This window comes from Leptosomus discolor, chromosome 2, assembly GCF_034619465.1.
Source record: "Leptosomus discolor isolate bLepDis1 chromosome 2, bLepDis1.hap2, whole genome shotgun sequence".
NCBI classification, from domain to species: domain Eukaryota; kingdom Metazoa; phylum Chordata; class Aves; order Leptosomiformes; family Leptosomidae; genus Leptosomus; species Leptosomus discolor.
The window spans coordinates 95,053,095-95,073,436 of record NC_141392.1 but is presented as its reverse complement, the minus strand read 5'-3'; the positions used below and the strand labels follow the sequence as shown (position 1 = coordinate 95,073,436).

General features: G+C 38.6%; 1 protein-coding gene across 1 annotated transcript in view; it reads right to left on the bottom strand.

Annotated features, from left to right (window-relative positions):
• LMBRD1 (LMBR1 domain containing 1) overlaps nucleotides 1–20,342 on the bottom strand; it is an 88,143-nt gene that overhangs the window by 6,169 nt on the left and 61,632 nt on the right. The window contains exons 11-14 of the mRNA XM_086461494.1: nucleotides 19,781–19,883; nucleotides 18,519–18,623; nucleotides 17,138–17,287; nucleotides 10,208–10,283 (exon numbers count right to left, since the gene is read on the bottom strand). Of these exons, the coding sequence (XP_086317620.1) occupies nucleotides 10,208–10,283; nucleotides 17,138–17,287; nucleotides 18,519–18,623; nucleotides 19,781–19,883 (434 nt within the window). The remainder of the gene's footprint in view (nucleotides 1–10,207; nucleotides 10,284–17,137; nucleotides 17,288–18,518; nucleotides 18,624–19,780; nucleotides 19,884–20,342) is intronic.

Here is a 20,342-nt window from a genome sequence, read left to right as displayed (position 1 = left end):
GCTCTGGAAACAGATTCAAGGAATGCCAGTAACAGCTGCCCCCAGTCACAAATGCAGTTATTGATTTCTTTACTTGGTGGCTAAACAAGGGAAAAAAAAAAACCAAACACCACTATGCTCTTAGTTGCCTGTTACTCAGCAGTTTCTACAAACGTGGGTTTTTGCATATTTTATTCGAGCACATCCCATTTACTCCATATTCTTCTCTGCTGTGATATATATACACATATATACACACAGAAAATTAATACTAGCCTCATTCAGCTGTTGAGCCTGTCTTTGCACTTCACAGCCAGTCCCTCTGCTGCTGCCTCTCTGGTTTCACCAGCTAAGTCATCTGCTACATAAAGCTTTTAAGATTTTTAGTTTGTGGCATCCTGTACCAGTTACCTCTCCTTCAACTCACTTTTTCCAGAAATTGCTTAAAACTTCAATTTGTTGCTTTTCCAGCTTTTACAGTAATGCAAGTATTACAGAGCTTCACCACTGCTTGCCTCAAGGTTAACTTCGCAATAAGTTTATCCCTTTGATCAAACTGAAAAGCATGTTGGAAAACACGCTACTGGAATTGGTCCATTCACATACAGCAAGGATTTGAAAACATTTCCCAACTGGTTTTACATAGCTACAACAGCTCCCCATTTAGAGACATGAATCACTTAGATTCTAACACATCAAGCTGACAGCACTTTGAAATAGAAGCATAAGTATCAAATCACTCGGATGTTAAACAATAATTGGTAGCTAGCTACGATCTTTTACATACAGGTCTAACATACAAGCACAAAAAACCTGACTGCTGTTTCATCCTAGTTGTTAGGTTTTGGTGGTTTGGGGTTTTTTTTTCATTATCTTTTTGGCTTAGCTGGAAGTGGTAGTGATATGGCACCTAGAAGAGACTTGTAGAAACCAAATATCTAGCTGGATAAAGCCTAGTCCAAAAACCTATCTTACTCAACAAGTGCTGCTTAGCAGGTTTGGAATCAAATCCTGCCAAAGGAAAAGATTTAGCAGGCTAAGAAGGAGCCAGGAACATGGAAACCAAGAACTAATGAGGAGCCTGGAAAAACTTTTTGGGACAGTCTGTCATTTAGAAGGCAAACTCTTCCTTCTTTCAGTGACTCAAGCTATAGAGAAGTTGCATCCAATACCTCATACTGCATATCTGCAAATCAAACCCAACCCAATATTAGCCTAGACAGCCAGAAAGTGATGTAATCAATATGAATTAGTCTGGTTTTATAACAAATAGTCAGATCTGATTTTGTAACAAAAATTTACAAGTCTGGATAACCAATAGCTATTTGCAGTTACTTTACAGTACATTAATTATTTCAGCAGCCATACAATTTCTTGATGATAATTATACACTATGAATGTTTACATTAAATGGCTCAAGAATCTGCAAGTCCCATCAGTGCTAACAGGACTTGATAGCATAAGGAGGCTCCCAGTCAGATCCTCCAAGATTTTGTGCTGAAAGGAAAATAAAAAAGTCACTAGTCAAAGTTTCTGAATGCTAAATAATGAAAACAAAATTCTATTGAGTGATCTGGGTCACACAACCATCTTTTCCAACAGTCAAATTTAAACAAAGTGGCATGTACGAACAGGAAATGCAGGATTTAGTTGCATAGAGTACTGAATCTTAGAAGCAAGCAAGCACAAACAAGCTTTAGCAAAACATAGGCAAGAGGTCTCACCATTTCCCTCTATGCATTCAAAGAGCCTATCAGTCTTTGACATATTAGATTTGGAGTTCATCCTGGCACAAGTATGGCATTACAATGGAAGACTACACCTAGCTATAAGGTTTCTATTTTAGTTTGGTTACAGAGTAGCTGTGAGTGTGACAAGATTTGCATGTATTAACAGACTAGAGGAAACCCATTTAATGAGATTCAAAGAGCTAAACTTGTTAATCTCATTTTTCTTAAGTTTAAAGGATGACTTGATTTTTAGCATTTATTAAATACCTTCAAGTGAAGAAAACACTAATGCTAGAAGGCGGTGTGTATAGTGAAAAGGTACAGCACTAACCAATGACTAAAATCTGAAGCCATGTTAAAACCAAACAGAGATAATGTTGGGGGTTTTTTCCTACATGGAAGCAATAACCCATTAAATCAGCCTGCAGAGAGAAAAGGTGCTCTCTGTTTGTTGAAACTAGATACCCTTTGAAACACTACGTACAATTTGGGTTAATGACAAACACTCGCCAGATGCATTTGGACACAAGCCATATAATTGCTATTTATTGCCTTTAAATCACCAACTTAAATTTGAACTTCTGCAAGAGGTATTTTCTGAGTCTCCCTTGAACATCTTACTTTTAAGAAACTAAAGGCAAACAACTCTTACTTTAAAGACATAGCTACTGATAAACTTCAAAGGCAATACCTTAGGGATGAACATGGATGCAAGATTCCAGAAAGCAAGCGGTCAATAGGCAGCATAACCTATCATTTTCATTCTAATCAAAACACTTCCCATTAGCACCCATCACATTTTCCAGCATCAGCTTGGTACAAGCTTAAACTTATATGACACCATTTGACCCTCAATGTTAACTTCATTTTTGTCACGTCATTTCTACTTGCCTCATACTGTCTTTAGCTGCCTGCTTAAGAAGGATGCCTGTCCTGTGTGAGAGGCATTGTTTTCCCCATCCTGAGTTCACGTCACATGGAAAACAAATTTGGAGAATGGGGAGAAAAGATGTTTTAACACATTGATCTTGACCTCTTAATATCCTTACATGGAGTGTCTCATATTTTGTCCATAGACAGAAGTATTTATAGCCAGCTAACACTCAAAGAAGCATTTCACAAAGTAGGGCAACTTTCAGTGCCTTCCTTATTCTCTGGAGAACAAAACCAGTTATAACTACCATTAGAGTCAAACTTAAAATGCGCAATGCCAAATTCTTTTAAGTAAGAAGTTGATGTGAATCAGTGATTTTCTCATTAATGATGCTCTGAAAACAATGGCTTCCTTCCCATCCTTTCCCATCCTCTGCCCCTTCAGACACATAATTTATGACACATTTGACTAATCCAGTCAGGTTTCTCTAGTTCAGAGAGGGTTTGCCCAGTCCAATGTCATTCATCCAACCTAGCTGCAGGACACATCTTGGGCAGTGAAAAAGACCATCTTCATGAACTAATCCTTTCTAATTCTATTGGGTAAGCCATATTTGAAGATCGACAGGAAATATCTCTATGCAGCTTCACCAGCTATAGTTACGGTTGCTGTCTAAGTTTTCTGCACACTGTTCTCGACCATGTTTAGCCTGGAGAAGAGAAGGCTGAGGGGAGACCTTATCATGCTCTACAACTACCTGAAAGGAAGCTGTAGTGAGGCAGGAGTTGGTCTCTTCTCCCTAGTAACCAGTGACAGAACAAGGGGAAACAGCCTTAAGCTGCACCAGGGGAGTTTCCAGCTGGATATTAGGAAGAATTTCTTTACTGAAAGGGTTGTGAGGCATTGGAACAGCCTGCCCAGGGAGGTGGTGGAGTCACCATCCCTGGAGGTGTTTAAGAGACAGGTAGATGTTGTACTTGGGGGACACAGTTTAGTGGTGTTTAGCTAGGACAAAGGTTGGACTTTATGATCTTGAAGGTCTCTTCCAACCAAAACTGTTCTATGATTCTATGTTATACAGTGAATTCATCAACTGTCTGTACCAAGGTAAAAAGATGATTTGATTACACCGGGAGAAGCAGGTCCCAACATCTCACAGAAAGTATTTCCAATACATGCTGTAATTAATGTTTTTCAGTGATGAAAAGATTTGGTGGCATTTCTATTTATAGAGGGGCCAAATATGATGCCTTCTTTCAGTAAGAGAACTGCCTTTATTAAAAGGATCATTTTGTAGACAAAGTGTTGGTAGGTTTTTTACTCAAAGGAGTTCCTATACTGGGTTCACTACTTCCTTTTAAGAATGTGTGCATACCCCTCAATCCTTTGTAAGAAGCTTCAACTCTTATTCCAAACTACTGATAGTATCAGAGCACTTCACTTCATTGTTGGGAATAAATCCAACAGGCAATAGAATTAGGATGTTGATACAAGAATAGAATATGCATGTGCTTTACCGCTGAACTCCATTTAAGATTTCAGAGTATTTAGTAAGTGCAGCCTCCTCTCTCCAGTTACAGTTTCTTGGAGGGAGAAGAGGGGTAGTTCAGAGCAGCACACATGTGTCCATAGGGGTGGGTTCAGAGAAGTGTAGGAATTGATGTTTCTGCAACTGTGTGTCCTCAAACAACGTACTGCAGAAAGATTAACAGCACTCTTGGTTACTCATACTATTTACAGCTGCCAAAGAGGGCTTTCTGCAGTCAAACATGCACCATTGTGCTTACTTATATTGAGTTCTCTTGATTATAAAGGACTCCAATAGTGTCAGGTGTAACTATAGACTCAGAGTAAAGTTACACGAAAAAGGATAAAGTCCTTGCTAAAATCCTCATTCAGGCTTTCTGTGAAGCATAAATTAATTTAAAACAACCCTTTGGAAGTGCTAACCTATGGTCATAAGATACTTAATTCAAATTACTAATACTGAAAGATAGGAGCAACTTGCTTGTGCTTTCATTTTGCACGCCTGCTAGATTTCTCTGAAGGAGAAACAAAGAATATGCTCCTGTTTTGGCATTCATACTTGAGGTTTCTATCCAGCTTGAGTAATGTCTACATCTAGTCTTTATTCAGGCTAAAATAAAACCTGAGGTCTTGTACTACTTGTCTTCCAGCTGACAAGAGAGTCCTATAAGAAGGCACAGATCTAATTAGCATGGCAAGTCCTGCTCAGTTCAAAGCCTTAGAAATGGAGAAAACCTTTTTACTTTCTCACTTTACATGCAGTTGGACTCAGTGCAGGTCTATGCCAAAGGCCCAGCAGATAAACTATACCCAGTATTTAGCAGGCCTTGGGTAAGGCTCATTTCCCCAACTACAGAAGTTAAAGAACCCGAAGGGGATTCATAGAATGTTATACATTTAAAGTGAGTGATGCTTAAAAAACAACTGTCAGTTTTCTGGTCTCAAGAGGCAGATAGGTTTATCAGATCTCATAATTAAGGTTAGGAAGAGTCTTGTATACAGCCTTGCAGCTGAATCATTGCTCATTTACATTAAATCTCTTAACCTGTTCAGCTAAACCTATACTAAGTTTTAAATGCATTAGTCCAGCTGCAAGAGTCTTAATCACATAACTGACCTCAGGCTCAACTGAACTGTGGACTCAAGAGCTGAGCTGGCATTAGTCCTTGAAAACAATAATTAAATGAGGTCTTTGCCCAACTGTATCAAACACTGAAAATTAACACTTGTTTTGCCTATAACAAATACATTAAACTCACTGCTCCAAAAAACTATTTAAAAAGCTTTTGTGCAAGGTGTTTAAATGTAACTAAGAAAAGGTACTTTGAGTTGTAAGATGTAGCCTGCTCTATTACTTTTTGGCTTCTGTTCTGTTTCATATAGTTGTGCTACTATAGCCTCTTGCAGTCAGTATAAAGCAGATTCACCTCCTGCACACCAGGAGTAGAGACAAGCTTTGCTGCATGAAAGCAGATAATATAATACTATAATGCTAACACCCCACAGAATATATATTTAACCATAAACACTTAAGAGTGTGGTCTTTATAAGATTGTATTTTAACTGCCTCACGTTTCTCCAGAAAGTACAATTATCCCTCATCAGGCCAAACACTGGTTTGAAACACATATATAGAAACACTCTCCATTAAAGCATGAAGTATTAACAATACTGAAGTTTGAGAGCATTAGTGGCTACACCACAATCAGCTCTCTCCTACCATCTCAGAAAAAAATGTACTTGGTTACAGTAAGTAGAGATCACATCTACAATATCTGAGTACTCAATAAGACAGAGGAGACTGCTATAAGCTTATCTATCAGCATAGCCATTAAAAGGTCAGTTTCTCTTGTTTAAGCAAAAACACCTGTTCGAATTAATTCAGTTTAAATAAAACAAAGTGCCGAGAAGACAATCAATATTTGCATTTAGTTCCAGTTCAGTGGTTTACATAAGATAAAACCGTAGTGCCAGAGAAGTCAATAAAAGCTACAAATGCTTGGCCAACCTTTATCTTAACTTGAAGTTAGTTGCATGCATTTTCACTGTCTCTAGTATCCTTAAAAACAAGAGAAATACTATTTAAAAAAACTATTCCTACCTTTCCCTTGTCAACATATTCTATCTGATCACAGCGCTTAAGGGTAGCATCTACAACAGTTATTTTCATTAGTTTTCATCATAAGGTATTAAAAATGGCAGGTATTCCAAGGCAAGTATTACACTTACACTTTCGAAAGTTGACTGGCTGAAACAGTGAGCAAAGTTTTTTCAGTAATGCAACTTTATTTTTTTTTTTTGAAGTTGAGCATTACAAAAAGAACTTTTTTCATCTATAAAAACACTTTAATGGCCTGACTGTATCTGTAGTTAACAACTCCACTATAGCCTTTTGATCACGTTAATGTTCACACTTAAGAAATATCCATTCATCTTCTACTTACAATAGGCTAGCAGAAGACAGCATATCAGTATCTTCTCTACCTCTTTCCTATTAAGAAAGGAGAACATGACTCAAAGGTATCCAGCGCAACAACACGTTAATGATGGCAAACCAAAGCCATCATTTACACAGGCCAACTCTTGTGTTCAGCACATCAGAACACTAGTTTTGAGCCTCAGCTATACTATTTCCATTGATCAAAGCAAATTAGGAAAAACACTCATGCAAAGTATTCAAAGTACTCAAAAAATACCATCAAGCACAGTTGGAATTTATTTCAGTCCAACTCCAGTTCCTATGATTAAGGAACAAAGTCTGAGGAAAATCAGGTTCATGACCAACTAAGCATACATAAGTCCATGGAACCTGACAAGATGCATCTCAGAGTCCAGAGGGAATTGATTGATGTAGGTGCCAAGCCACCCTCCACGATACTTGAAAAGTCATGGCAGTCAGGTAAAGGCCCTGGTGACTGGAAAAAAGGAAACATTGCACCCATTTTTAAGAAGGGTAGAAAGCAAGACCCTGAGAACTACTGACCCATCAGCCTCACCTCTGTGCCTGGGAAGATCACAGAACAGATCCTCCTAGAAGCTATGTTAAGGCACATATAGGACACGGAAGTGATTCAAGACAGCCAGCATGGCTTCACCAAGGGCAAGTCCTGCCTGACCAACCTAGTGGCCTTCTATGACGGAGTGACTACATCAATGGGCAAGGAAAGAGCTATGGATGTCATCTATCTGGACTTCTGTAAGACCTTTGACACAGTCCCCCACAACAACCTTCTCGAAGGTGGTGAGACTTGACAGGTGGACTGTTCGGTGGATCAGGAATTGGTTGAATGGTCCCATGCAGAAGGTAGTGTTCAATGGCTTGATGTCCAGATTGATATCAGTGACAAGTGGCATCCCTCAGGGGTCTGTACCAGTGCTGTTTAACATCTTCATTGATGATACAGACAGTGGGATTGAGTGCAGCCTCAGCAAGTTTGCAGACGACACCAAGCTGACTGGTGCGGTTGACATGCCTGAGGGACAGGACGCCATCCAGAGGGACCTGGACAGGCTTGAGAACTGGGCCCATAGGAACCTCATGAAGTTGGACAAGGCCAAGTGCAAGGTCCTGCACCTGGATTGGGGCAATCCCAAGCACAAATACAGGCTGGGGGATGAAGGGATAGAGCAGCCCTACTGAGAAGGACGTGGGGGTACTGGTGGATGAAAAGCTGGACATGAGCCTGCAATGTGTGCTCACAGCCCAGGAGGCCAACCATATCCTGGGCTGCATCAAAAGAAGTGGCGCCAGCAGGTCAAGGTAGGTGATTCTCCCGCTATACTCTGGTGAGACCTCACCTGGAATGCTGTGTTCAGCTCTGGGGCCTTCAGCACAGGAAAGACACGGACATGTTGGAATGAGTCCAGAGGAGGACCATGAAGATGATCAGGGGGCTGGAGCACCTCCCCTGTGAGGACAGACTGAGATAGTTGGGGTTGTTCAGCCTGGAGAAGAGAAGGCTCTGAGGAGACCTTATCACAGCCTTTCAGTAATTAAAGGGGGCCTATAAGAAAGATGGAGTCAATCTTTTTAGCAGGGCCTGTTGCAATAGTTCAAGAGGTAATGGTTTTAAACTAAAAGAAGGCAGATTTAGACTAGATACAAGGAAGAAATTTTTTTACAGTGAGAGTGGCGAAACCCTGGAAGAGGCTACCCAGAGAGGTGGTAGAAGCCCCACACCTAGAAACATTCCAGGTCAGGTTGGACGGGGCTCTGAGCAACCTGGTTCAGCTAAACGGGTCCCTGCTCACTGCAGGGGGGTTGGACTAGATGGTTTTTGGACATCCCTTCCAACCCAAACTATTCTATGATTCTATGAATTTCTCCTAGAAAAGTCAAGACTAACAAGCTTATCTGTGCCAGCAAGTATATTCTTCTCCCAGGAAAAAGTAGCCAAGCTGAGAAGCTGTTTACAAGAAACAAAGACCCATACAACCTGCTCAAAGTGATCTCATTTTGAAAGATGATACATTTTGCTCTAAACTCTGCCACAGAAGAATTTCTTTTAGTCACAAAAATGTGGCAGTTCAAATATGAATTGAACAATTACATTTGTCAAAACATCAAAACACTTAAAACTGCCTTAAGTCAAAAAATAGCCAAGAAAAAGTTGGATTCGAAGTATGGGGGAGACAGGAGAAAAATTGATCCCCCTTGCAAAATTACATGAACCATCAGGTATAAGACTAACACCTACATACTATATTTGAAGATGAGTTTAAATATATGAGGAAACCACCTCAGAAAAGAGACCACAGCTTGACAGATTTGGAACAAAGAACTAATGGTCCAGTTATCTCCACTAGTAGAAAAAGTGTTTAAAATTAAATATTATCTTTCCCAATAACAGAAGTAGGAAGAAAACCTGAGGATCTGCTAAGATGTTCTAGAAGCATATCCAGAATCCAGTAGTTACAGAATACTGATAATAAGATCAGAAAACCAAACAACTATTTATCTTTTCTATCAATTATCAAACATTGTCAAGCTTTTTTGTAAGTATATAAATGGATATATAATTCAACTCCTCTTTATACAGAGGAGCTGAAAGTTTGCCAGAGTGAGAACCATTGAGAGTTTCAGCCTGAAAAAAATCTGGACCATTTTGAAGGCCATAAATCTTTTGCCGAGACCAATTTTTTTAAACAAGAGACCAAAGCAATATATAAAATTGATGGAGACGTTAAACAGCAGTATCAGTCTTGCAATGGCCAGTGCAATTCAAACACCGCAAAAATTGGTTTTGTGCACAGGGAAAGGAAGGAGAAAGGCAACATTGTAAAAACCAAATCCAGCATGATTTCAAGTAGCTTGGTTTTTTAATGAAACCAGGCTAAAATTCATTCCCAGCTTTAGTCAAGTCTCAGAGGAACAAAGACTAAATAAAATGTTACCATTCTCTCAAAAAAAAAGTCAACATTATGGCCTGCATAGGTGGAAAGTCAGGGAAAGCTCCATAATTATCCATCTGGTAGTCACTACTCCCAGCTCCAGAATATTCACCATACATCTTCTGCCCAAATAACTAGTCAAAAAGGGATGATTAACACAGATGACCAAGAGTTAAACTAGATGTTATGGGGAATGACAAATTAACAGTAAGAGGATTACAGGAAAATAGCTTAAGATGTCTAGTGGCGCTGGTGGTGTTGCTCATGCAACAGCTCATATTTACATCTTAATAAAAATTGCACTAAAGTTGCACTGAGAGAAGTTCAGATGTCAGTTTCTTTAAGTAGACTGTAAAATTTCATAGAATACTTCTCCACATGTTTGTATGATAAACGTATACAGTGAGGTGACACTTCAGATGCTAAACTACTCTCCAGCTAAGATTTATTTTAGGTCTCCTACATACGTGTTAAAACAAATCAGAGATTGTAAAGCTAACTGGAATGCATTGCTACACATTGTTTCTACTAAAAATAGTAATTTCTTCAAATTAAACTAGCTGTAAGCAAGCTGTTTTCTGGACATAGCTATACAGCAAAGCTTCATATTAGACTAAAGCAAATCAAAGCCATGAAGAGACAGAGCTGCTTATTACACCTGAGTGCACCTATATCTCAGAAAATGCAAGAAATTAATTCGTCTTACCCTCAGGTGCATCTGCATCACAGTCTTTAGATACAAATGTCACATTCCTTGGATGGCCATCAATTGTCATATTAGCCTGTGTAATAAATACGGAAAATTAGTACACCAGTAGTGTTCTTCCATACTCAGTGGATAGTCCTGAAACAAATACATCTCCCAATAAATTATTAATTTTATACAAAAGGCTTTGACAAACCTCCTACAATATTCAAAAGGATTGTTTCTGAACAGTACGTGCAGAGTAAGCTGTAAGTGGTACAACATGAACATTTATAAATATGCTTTTATTTAGAAAAAATGAATCTCTTGTGTCCTTTTTGAAGACTTGTGAAAAACAAAAACTTAGTATCTGAAATAAAACATTTTAACTAAACATAAAAATTAATTTGGAATTCAGTCTTGGTGATGGAGACACCGTGGAAGTGTTAGGCTTGCATCATGATACCTAATACAGTTTATTTCTGCTCTGAAAGCCAGAGTATAGTATCCAATATACATACTTAGCCAGAGTGGAGGAAGAAAAATTATGCTGAAGTTAACTATCGAAAACCCAAATTTTCCTGTTTAAATGTCTCAAATCTTTGTTAAATTGACCCTTTCAGAGACTACCTGAACTCTTTATATACCACACTTCTGAATAATCAGTTAATGATTTTAGCAGTCCAATGCAAATCCTTTGTACTACATTGATTTCTTCATACATTAAATCACTTCAAAGGGTATCATATCCACTGTACTTACATTAACCCTCATGATTTCTTGAAGAGGAAGCCCTCTGAAGAAATCAGTAAGGGTCAACACCTTTTCTCCTTCAGGCTGAAGAAAACACATCCCCTTAAAGCCTACCAGAAGTCAGTACAAGCTGCCACATAAAACTGCTTCCCTGACAACTTAATGAAGAAAGTTTACCAGCATTAAATAAATTCAGCTCTCACTTTGAGCATTCAAAAGAAACAGCCAAATGTCCATCCTAAAAAGCAACAGTATGTTGTATGAACAGTTAACTTTGTTTCATGCAAATACATGGAAGCATGGAGACCACCACTGCCTTAGAAGCAGCTGATCCAAAGTGAGTATGATTAGGCACAGGTATCAAGAACTGAAGTGGAACCAAAAGTAAGAGGACAATGGGTAGATAGAAACAACAGAATAAGAATAGAAGACATGAAATTTCAACTATTCAGCATACATTTAGCAGTGAGCCATCTCCTGGAGGTATTCCAGCTGGCTGTCATTGTTACAGCTTACACAGTCATAGAGAGTGCTTCTTTCAAAGAAACAGCATTCTACATCGTGCAATTTATACAGGGGCATACAAAAAGCACAGAACAATCACAGTCTTGCCATTTCAAAATTCTGTCTTCCTTACCTTTACTCATTTTAATTTTTAATTATTACAAATTTAAAATACAACATGCAACAAAAGCTAGACCTGTGGGTTTCCTTCGGTAACATCTATGTTTTGTTCCAGGTCTGATACCATTCTTGTTCTCCATGAACACTCCTGTAATTTAAGGCTTCTGACATATCTGGATTCAACTCCAAATACTTTCCACAAGCTCAAGGCACTGGGGTGTACCTTAAAGTCATAAAATCAGTCTCTTTCCCTAGCAATGCTTTCTTCTGTCCTACACAAGCAAAACCTTGAAAAGGTTCACTGAAAGTTTGCTACCTTTTCACAAAACAGACATGAAAAAGATGAAACATATATTCCAAAACACATATAAAAATTAAGTATTTCACAGTAATAATAAAGTTCTAATAAAAATTAAGAACCACATTTGCCATGCTAAGTGGAATGCTTAACTCATTAACTCTCATCTGAACACCATTTTCAATTTTACATAGCCTGAATTTCTAACATTCAAATTTCTTTATTATATAGTACTACACAAAGCAAACTACACAAGTATTAAACAAAAGTAGTCTTACACAGAGCTAACATGCAGAAAAGTAGTAAGTTGGAAGCTATTAAAGGATTAACTAAAAACTAACAATGATTATAGTAAGACTCAGCAAGAGTCCAGTACCACTTCAACCAGTGAAAGAAATTAAAGAAAACTCACACCTTTGCCAACACAGAATAGGCTTCTACATGCTAGAACTCTTCCAAGTAGGTCCCTGAACAGGCCAAAATCTGCTCTCCTTAGTCCAGGGTTGTGATCCCACTATCTGCCCTGTCATCTTCTCTTATGACTCTGAACTTTCACCATCTCATGCTCACTACAGCCAAGACTGCGCTTGATCAATTCTTCAGCACTAGGTCTAAGATAGCATCTCCCTATTTCAGCTCGTCAATTGCCTGTGTCAGGAAGTTGTCATCAGTGCACTCCAGAAGCCTTCTGGCTTCCTTGTGCTCAACTGTGTTGCTTTCCCAGCAGGTAACTGTGGTTCAAGCCTCCTGTGAACATGAAGTTACTTACAGGTGTCTTAAGGGATCATCAGGTACTTCCTCCTGATCACACAGCCTTGTAGCACACCTTATCACCCATGCTAATCTGCCCTCTAATCATAACCCATAAACACTTAGCTGTTTAGGCATCCCAAAGCAAAACTCTACACATGCCCATTGCTCTCACACACAGGCCAATTCTCCCTATTGGCCACCCCAGCCTGTTGCTCAGAGTCCACACCTAGACACAGCAGCACTCCAGTTGTGTGAGCTACTTCACTGTATCTCTGATCTCAGTGAGATTGTAGACCTGCAACTGCATGCAAACTGCTAACTCCTCCTTTGTTTCCTCAGCTGCAAGCATTAGTATTCAGGTTCTTTCAGAGGCACTCAGCTTATGCTGATTTCCCAGAAAAGGTACAAGAGCTTTACCCTTAATGCTGTCATCTCAGCACTTTCATACTAGCATACATACACTTGAGGTAGAGCCCCTTTTGCCCCACAGGGCAAGGAGAAAATGACTGGACATAAGAAAGATGCGTAAGTGACAGCAGAGATGTGTCGACAGAACAATTCCTCAAAATAATTTACCTGGCACTATGCAGTAGAGCACTCAAGTCTCAAACATTTTTAGTATGAGTACTGTCAGAGTAAAACTCTATGGTGTTCCAGTTATCACATCCAGCCCCAAACTGAAAGCAGGATGCCTCAAGAACAAGTGGGAGACAAAACCAAGGACAATAATTCAGTGTGTGTGCTTCAAGAGCTGACACATTTTGGACACTTAAAGTAGGAAGCTATCATATAAAGGGCTAGGTTACAGCCTGTTACACTTATATAATTTGTTCCTGCTTATGTTCAGGATTAAGAACTTGAAAAGATCTGTTTGCACACTTGGCCATCTAAGGGATACTTCTGGATTCCTGCTGATGACAATGGAGACATTCAGTGTCCTGCAGCTTAGTTCCACTCCTCTGAATTATCTACATGAAGGCTGAGGAAGGAAAAAGTGACTGCTGCTGCTCTGGCTCTCAACTGAGGAAAAGTATCAGTGTCACCTGTGGCAAATTCTGGCCTTCTAATTCCTGTCTAGGCCAGTCAAGTCTTTCAGGTCCACTAGGCAGAAACATTGGCAAGCAGTGGTCTTTCTTTCAGAAGAAAGGAAACTTGGCCTTGTTGAACAGAAGTGGCAATTACACTTCAAGCATGGGCAGAGTTGTGTTTTTGCTACAAAACTAAGAAGGCCTGGATGAGGACAGAACTCGTTACCTTTGTGAAAGGCAATGAAGAGACTCGTGCCTGCTTAGGAGATGTTACAAAGGTTTTCTTAAGAGATGAAATCAAGTGTTCTTCAGTGTTTGAAGAGCTATGCAAGCTGATCAAAGCCCTACACAGGGCCTCAGTTGATAAGGGCACTGTATCCAAAAGAAAAGTTTCCTACAGACATCACAGTTGAAGACACTTCCAATTAATCGGGGACACAGGCTTTGAACACCACTATGGTCAAAGAGTTAAATAAAGCAAGTAGCCCAGGTCTAGCTAACAGTAATTGCCTCACAAGAGCTCCATTTTTCTACACATATTCAATTATCAGGAAAAGCTGACAGCACTTCAAAGTTAAAAGGTCTTGTCAAGTGTAACAGTCTCCAAAGGAAACAGTTCAAGATTCAAACAGGATTATAACAGGTCTAAGGCATCACTGTAGACTTCGGTTACAAATTAGTTTGACAGGTTACTAGACTGGGAACTACTGTCGAGCAAAGAAAAGGGGGAAGTGCTTTTACACACTATCTTCCTGTGAGCCACCAGGTTCTGACATACATGTTTATGAGTGCACTCATCCACAAAGCCGACTTGGAATATTGCCTATTTATTGCTTGGTTATGTACAGCATCGGTTACCAGTGGTGTCACTTTAAATGATGAAATTGACTGTGGTGTGCAAGCAATGAAAGTCTCCACTGTCCAAGCAAACTAGTGCATACAGCTTCCATCATCAGGAAGCCTGCCATATGCATGAAACTTATTTCATCTGTCCAGTTCCTGTGTTAACCAACTCATAACCCTCAAGTTCCTCTTCATTGCTAACATGCACAGAAAAATCTGTTGCTCCTCCTTATTCCCAGCCACCATCTCTCCCCATTTCAAAACAAAAAAATGATGTCCAGTTATCAGGGTAGTCAGAAAATGCATCTGGCATATTCTGAAAGACGTTTTGAGGATGTTGTCCAAAAACTTTATATTTACTTGGCATGCCAGAGAAGTCCCGTTGTCATTTACAGTATAGTCTTTATGCTTCATGTTATCATAACATTAAAACCGGTGTTTCTACCCAAGTTACTTCATGCACTTTAGCTCTTCGAAACGGTACATAACAAGCTAGAGACCCAGGATGGCTATCTTGACCACAACATTTTTTTAATCCTTAAATGAAAAGTTGTAGCTCTTGTCAACCATCCCAGCTAATCCTTCTTGCAGTGCTGACTAGGACTGTACTTCAATAGCTGTTTGAATGCATACGTGCCTCCCTGACTCTGTGCTCCATTCTCTTGACCCTTTTCATTATAAACTCTATCTATGTTCAGATAATATTTGTCATAAACAGCTAGCATGCAAACATTTGTTAAGTCCCAATCTTCCCATCCACCCACTGCCCCCATGTAAGTGTTTTATTTTACTGAAACACTGCCATTTTATTCATAAAGCAAACTAAACTGCTAGCTACTGTCTTTATTATTTGCTTTTCTCTTCAATCTTCCATGTTATCTGCAGGCTTTGTCATAAAGGATTCTTTTCTCAGGTCACTGAATGGCTTAAAGCCTAGCTTCGTAGGATCCTTAATGAAATTGTCCTTCCCACTCATCCACCCACAATGGTTCTGCACTGTAATTAGACACACAATCAGTCTACAATAAAAAAACCAACCAAACAAACTGCTTCTTGCAGGGACTTGAGCTCATAACTAATTCATATATAGCTATAAGATGTTCTAGGCTACATATACAGTCATCAATCATGCAGGAGTTCAATGTAAACACACCATAGAAGCAAATTGCTTTTCTAAACTGATTTTTAGATTAGTTTCTTGCCGTTAATACCCTAATTCTTGTAAGTTGAGACAATTTACAGATGCCTAAGCATGCTTATTTTGTATTAGTTTTATCCAGCATAGTATCTAATGAAAGCGCATTAAACTTCCTAAATGCCAAATATGCAAGTCCTCTACAGTGATTCTATCATTGTGCTTGGATTGATATCAGGATGACCAACCTACTATTACCAGACAATTTAGACGTAAAGGCAGCAGAAAAGTAGCATTTATTGAACACCTCACTTTCTGCAGTGACAGTTCTACCATATCCACTCAGCACATTTAAGTTGATCAGGTTCCTCTTCTCTACTAAAACTACTTCAATGTCAATTTCTCCTTATAATCCTTTTGAGCAAAAGTACTCTGCATCTATTCTGTTTAAACTGAAAGAATTGATAGGGAAATTATTTACTAAAAAGAAGGTTGGTGGGTGACTTTTTTAAAGCCATGTGCTCTCCTCCCAGAGGCACACCCTTCTGGAAAACTAACACAAGTGTTCCAAATGCCCAAAGCAGCACCCAGTTATTTCAGTCTGATCTAAACCCCTTCTTCCAACCACTTCAGGTCAATTTTTGTCTTTGTGAAACTTATACTTAAACCCCAAACAGCACGCCAAGAGATCCAGACTTTGTTGTGCCTGAATATGAACAACAAGTTCATCACTAGTTAGTTGTCTACATTTGCAAGATCAGATCTAACAAAGCCTACCCCTGTAGGATACCACATCATGGTAAACAGCTGTCCATAAAACCTCTCAAAATGCTTATGATGTGTAACTGAACTTCCCCATAAATATGCAGACCTCCACTCAGATGAAATACAAGAATTAAAGCTTTCAGGTACAGAAGATGAAAGACTTAAACCCAACAACCTAAACTTGAAGTACACAACAGTGCAACAAAAAAAGCACAGACTGATGTTAACTACTTAATTCTGTAGAAGATTTCATAGAGCAAGAACTGCAACAAGTTTCATGAAGTTGGACAGTCTAAGGTGTGATTAATCAGCACATCCTCAGCTTTATTCTGATTATCTTCTACTGCACCGTTATGTTTGTAATTTCTCACAAATATGCAGATAAAAAACTATGAACTACAGAACGACATTGCTTTCAGTCTATAGACAGTCTTACACACTAAAACTAATCCTCACTGCAGTCATTCAGCAACCTTAGCATACCAGTACAAAACCTAGTAGAAGCTAGCAGCTGTCATATCAAAACAAGTAAAGCAATACTCAGAAGTTTTACATCGTCTGAAGATGATCCAGGAATTAAGTTGTGTTATACATACTGAACCAGTTTCTGGCTAATGTATTATCAAGAGACCTACTAGTAGTTAAAAAATCCTACAAAAGTCTTCAAAACTGAAAGTGGGCTTGACTTTAAAAGTCACTGTAAACAGTTCATTTCTGATATAGAAAGATTTTTTTAACAAGTATTATCTCACCTGTACCAGGTACTTTTGGCTTCCATACATTACATACTGAGGGGCAAGACTGTAGATCATGTAGCTTGTATGAAGAACTATCAACAGAAGTATCATACAGAGAAACAAGAGTGCTTGAGGTCGAGTCTTCCCTCGTCTGATTTTATAAAGCTAAAACCAGAAAACACACAAATATTAACATAATGAAAAAACCTCTTATTTTCCTGAAGACAATTAAAATCCTTGTTAATTCAAGTAACAACTTCAATTCTACTGACAGAAGTGGGAGGCTGCTAAAATTCTCCTCTTGCAACTTAATTCCAGTAAGTCAAAGCAGGTTTTCAGGTGTATTTACCTGAAATTCAAAGCACAGCTATATAACAAAATTAATTGTTTTTTGCATTAATGACCCAGAACATTTATAAACCAGCAGTTAGTAGCAAGATTTAAATGCTGTTGCCTATCACTGATAAAAAACTGTGCCTTGGTTCAAAGAATATCGTGTCCCTCAGTCAAGGTGAGAAGTCATCTATCACTACACCTCTCATCTAGAAACAGAGGAGGGAGTTACAAGAGTATTCCCAGGCTCCGAGAAAACTTGCACACCATATGGTGGCATCTTTTCCACTTTACACTGCAGGGAACAAAGTCCCTCGTTGTCACCCTGTAGATACCACTCTATTCTGTAATCCCCAAAGGCCTACCCTGAGTACCATATTAGGGTAAAGCAGCCAGCAGCTGAGGTTTTGGAAGACCAAAACCAACAGCCAATCTCAACTCACTGCAGCGACTCAGGGTCACTGTTCACAATTTGGGGGTGTCACCCCACAAAAGCTTGACAGTTTTAAACAGGAAGTAGGCACAGAAGAAAATATTTAACCCAGCATCACAGGCATGAATGGCATACTACTGGATACAAAGCTGCTTTTTCAAATACAGTAATATATTATTTGCATCATATTTAGATATGCCATATCATCACTGTGCTCTTACCTCTCACCAAGCCAAACTTGCTTGCCACCTAAAAAGCAAGCCAAGCACTACTGTCTGCATGCACATTTCAGATTTCCACCATAAGTCACTAATACTTCCAGTATGTCAGAATCATATGGCTCTAACTTAGAGAAATCAGAAGCCAAAGTGCCACCGATTAAACACTTCAAAGATTCATCTGGCTGTATTGCTTACCAAATTAAAACATCAGTTTTGGTGTGATAACTTAGCAAAACAGAACACTTCTCAAAAGCAGTGAATATTGTACAACTCATTAGAAATATAGACAATGCTATGGGCAATATACAGTATTTACAAAGCAGTACATAAATAATGACTATTAAATATATTCAATATCACATTTGTTAAACATCTCACTGATTATTATAAACTCTTAAATCATATTTACCCTTATCCAGAAGAACCATATACCCATATTTCGAATCCCTGCCATTGAAGTGAAGATAAAGTACATAACAATAGTTGTAATAAGAATATAATCAAGTGGAAAAACCTAAAACAAGAAAACACAAGCAGTTAAAATACAACAAAACATTCAAACTAGAAAACAAGTTCTTCCCCCTGAAAGCTAAATAAGTAGTTTCTACTTAGAGTATCTGAGGTAGTAAGAGTCCTTCCATTTAAAAGTTTTACATCACTGGCTCCAAACACAGCTAATATAGCTTGCTGCTAATACAGCTTATACAATTAGTTTGGCAAAGCAGCTGAGCATTTTTCTTAATTTAAAACTTGCCTCAATTTTGAAGTGTTATAGATTTTTAAGCTAAGAAATACTTAATTCTGTTCCGAGAGGGCATTTAACAAGTCTGCAGTGGCAACAATCATTTTAGGACTGTATAGGCATTTGATAAGCTAATATTTCTGAACATATTTCCATACAAAACTTGATTTTATTTACATTAATAACAGCTTGAGATAATACTGCTGCTAAACACCACTTTTCTCCGTAAACTGCAAGCTTAGGTGTTCAACAGTTTTAGAAACCACAGGGAAGCAATGCATTGTGCCAACCCCTTATACCAATAATATGAAGAGAAGTCAACTAGAGAAGAGTAAAGAAACAGCTCACATTAAGGCTTTACTTTTTCTTAGCTACCCATGACTGATTGCCAAATTTGTATGTGGCCTTGTTGCCTTCCAACCCTACTGAAGTTAACAGATGTTGGATCTTAGGTAGGGTTTGTTTCAAGGACTGATGCATTACTGTAACATCTATAACTGCACAGCATGTAATATATCTTTCAAGGCTCAATAAATATATTGCGAAAAAGTGCATTTACTTCACTTAAGGGGGATAAGCTATCAGTTATACAACCAACTAGACTCTAGGTAGGACATGGGAGAAAGTTGCTTTGATTCTGCACAAAACTACAAGTGATGCCATTCTTCATTGCTACCCTCTTCTCAGACAAAAATTAGTTTCAAGCACCACCTTCCCCTAGAAACTGGCTTCCATCCACCCAAGATCCTCATATCATTATTTAATAAATAAAAGGTTGTTAACAAAGAAGTTGCATAGCTTTTACAGAACACCTATCTAGACAATTTTGTTTTAATGAATTACTTGGAGAAGTATAGTTTGCCTTTTGACAGCTTACCAGAAAAAAAAGGAGCAACTTTATGTACATACATCACCAATTTTTTACTTACTGTTTGAAGAACAGGTAACAGCATATTCAACGGGTTGGTCAGATTAGTTCCTAAAATTATAAACCCTGAGTCGAAGCCAGCCGAATGCAGAGCTTTGTCCAAACTACCATAATAAAAAAACTGGGTTAGTACTACGGTTCTTCCAGAGCTTTGTCTTCAGTTGAATTTAAAAAAAAAAGCTCAAAAAGTGCTGAACTAAGCCCAAAGACTGACTGCTTTTTCATAACCATACAGACACATACTTTGTTTTACCACACTCATTGCACTTGGTCCTGTGAAGAGGTATATTAATTTCTACATCTCCTTTGCATTTTAGCTTTCCCCTAGTTTGGGTCATACAGCTTATTTGCCCAGTCTGAAGTATTAAAAATGCCAACATTTGAGACCTCTGGTTAGCCTCAGTCTTCAGTGAAATCCACCAGATTTACAGCTGGCAATATTGCTTCCCACACCATGAAACAACTACAATGTAATGCACATAATAGATTATATATGTCGTTTACTGCAAGAATTTAAGCACCTGTTACCTAGCTCAAGAGTACCTACATGCATTATAATTCAC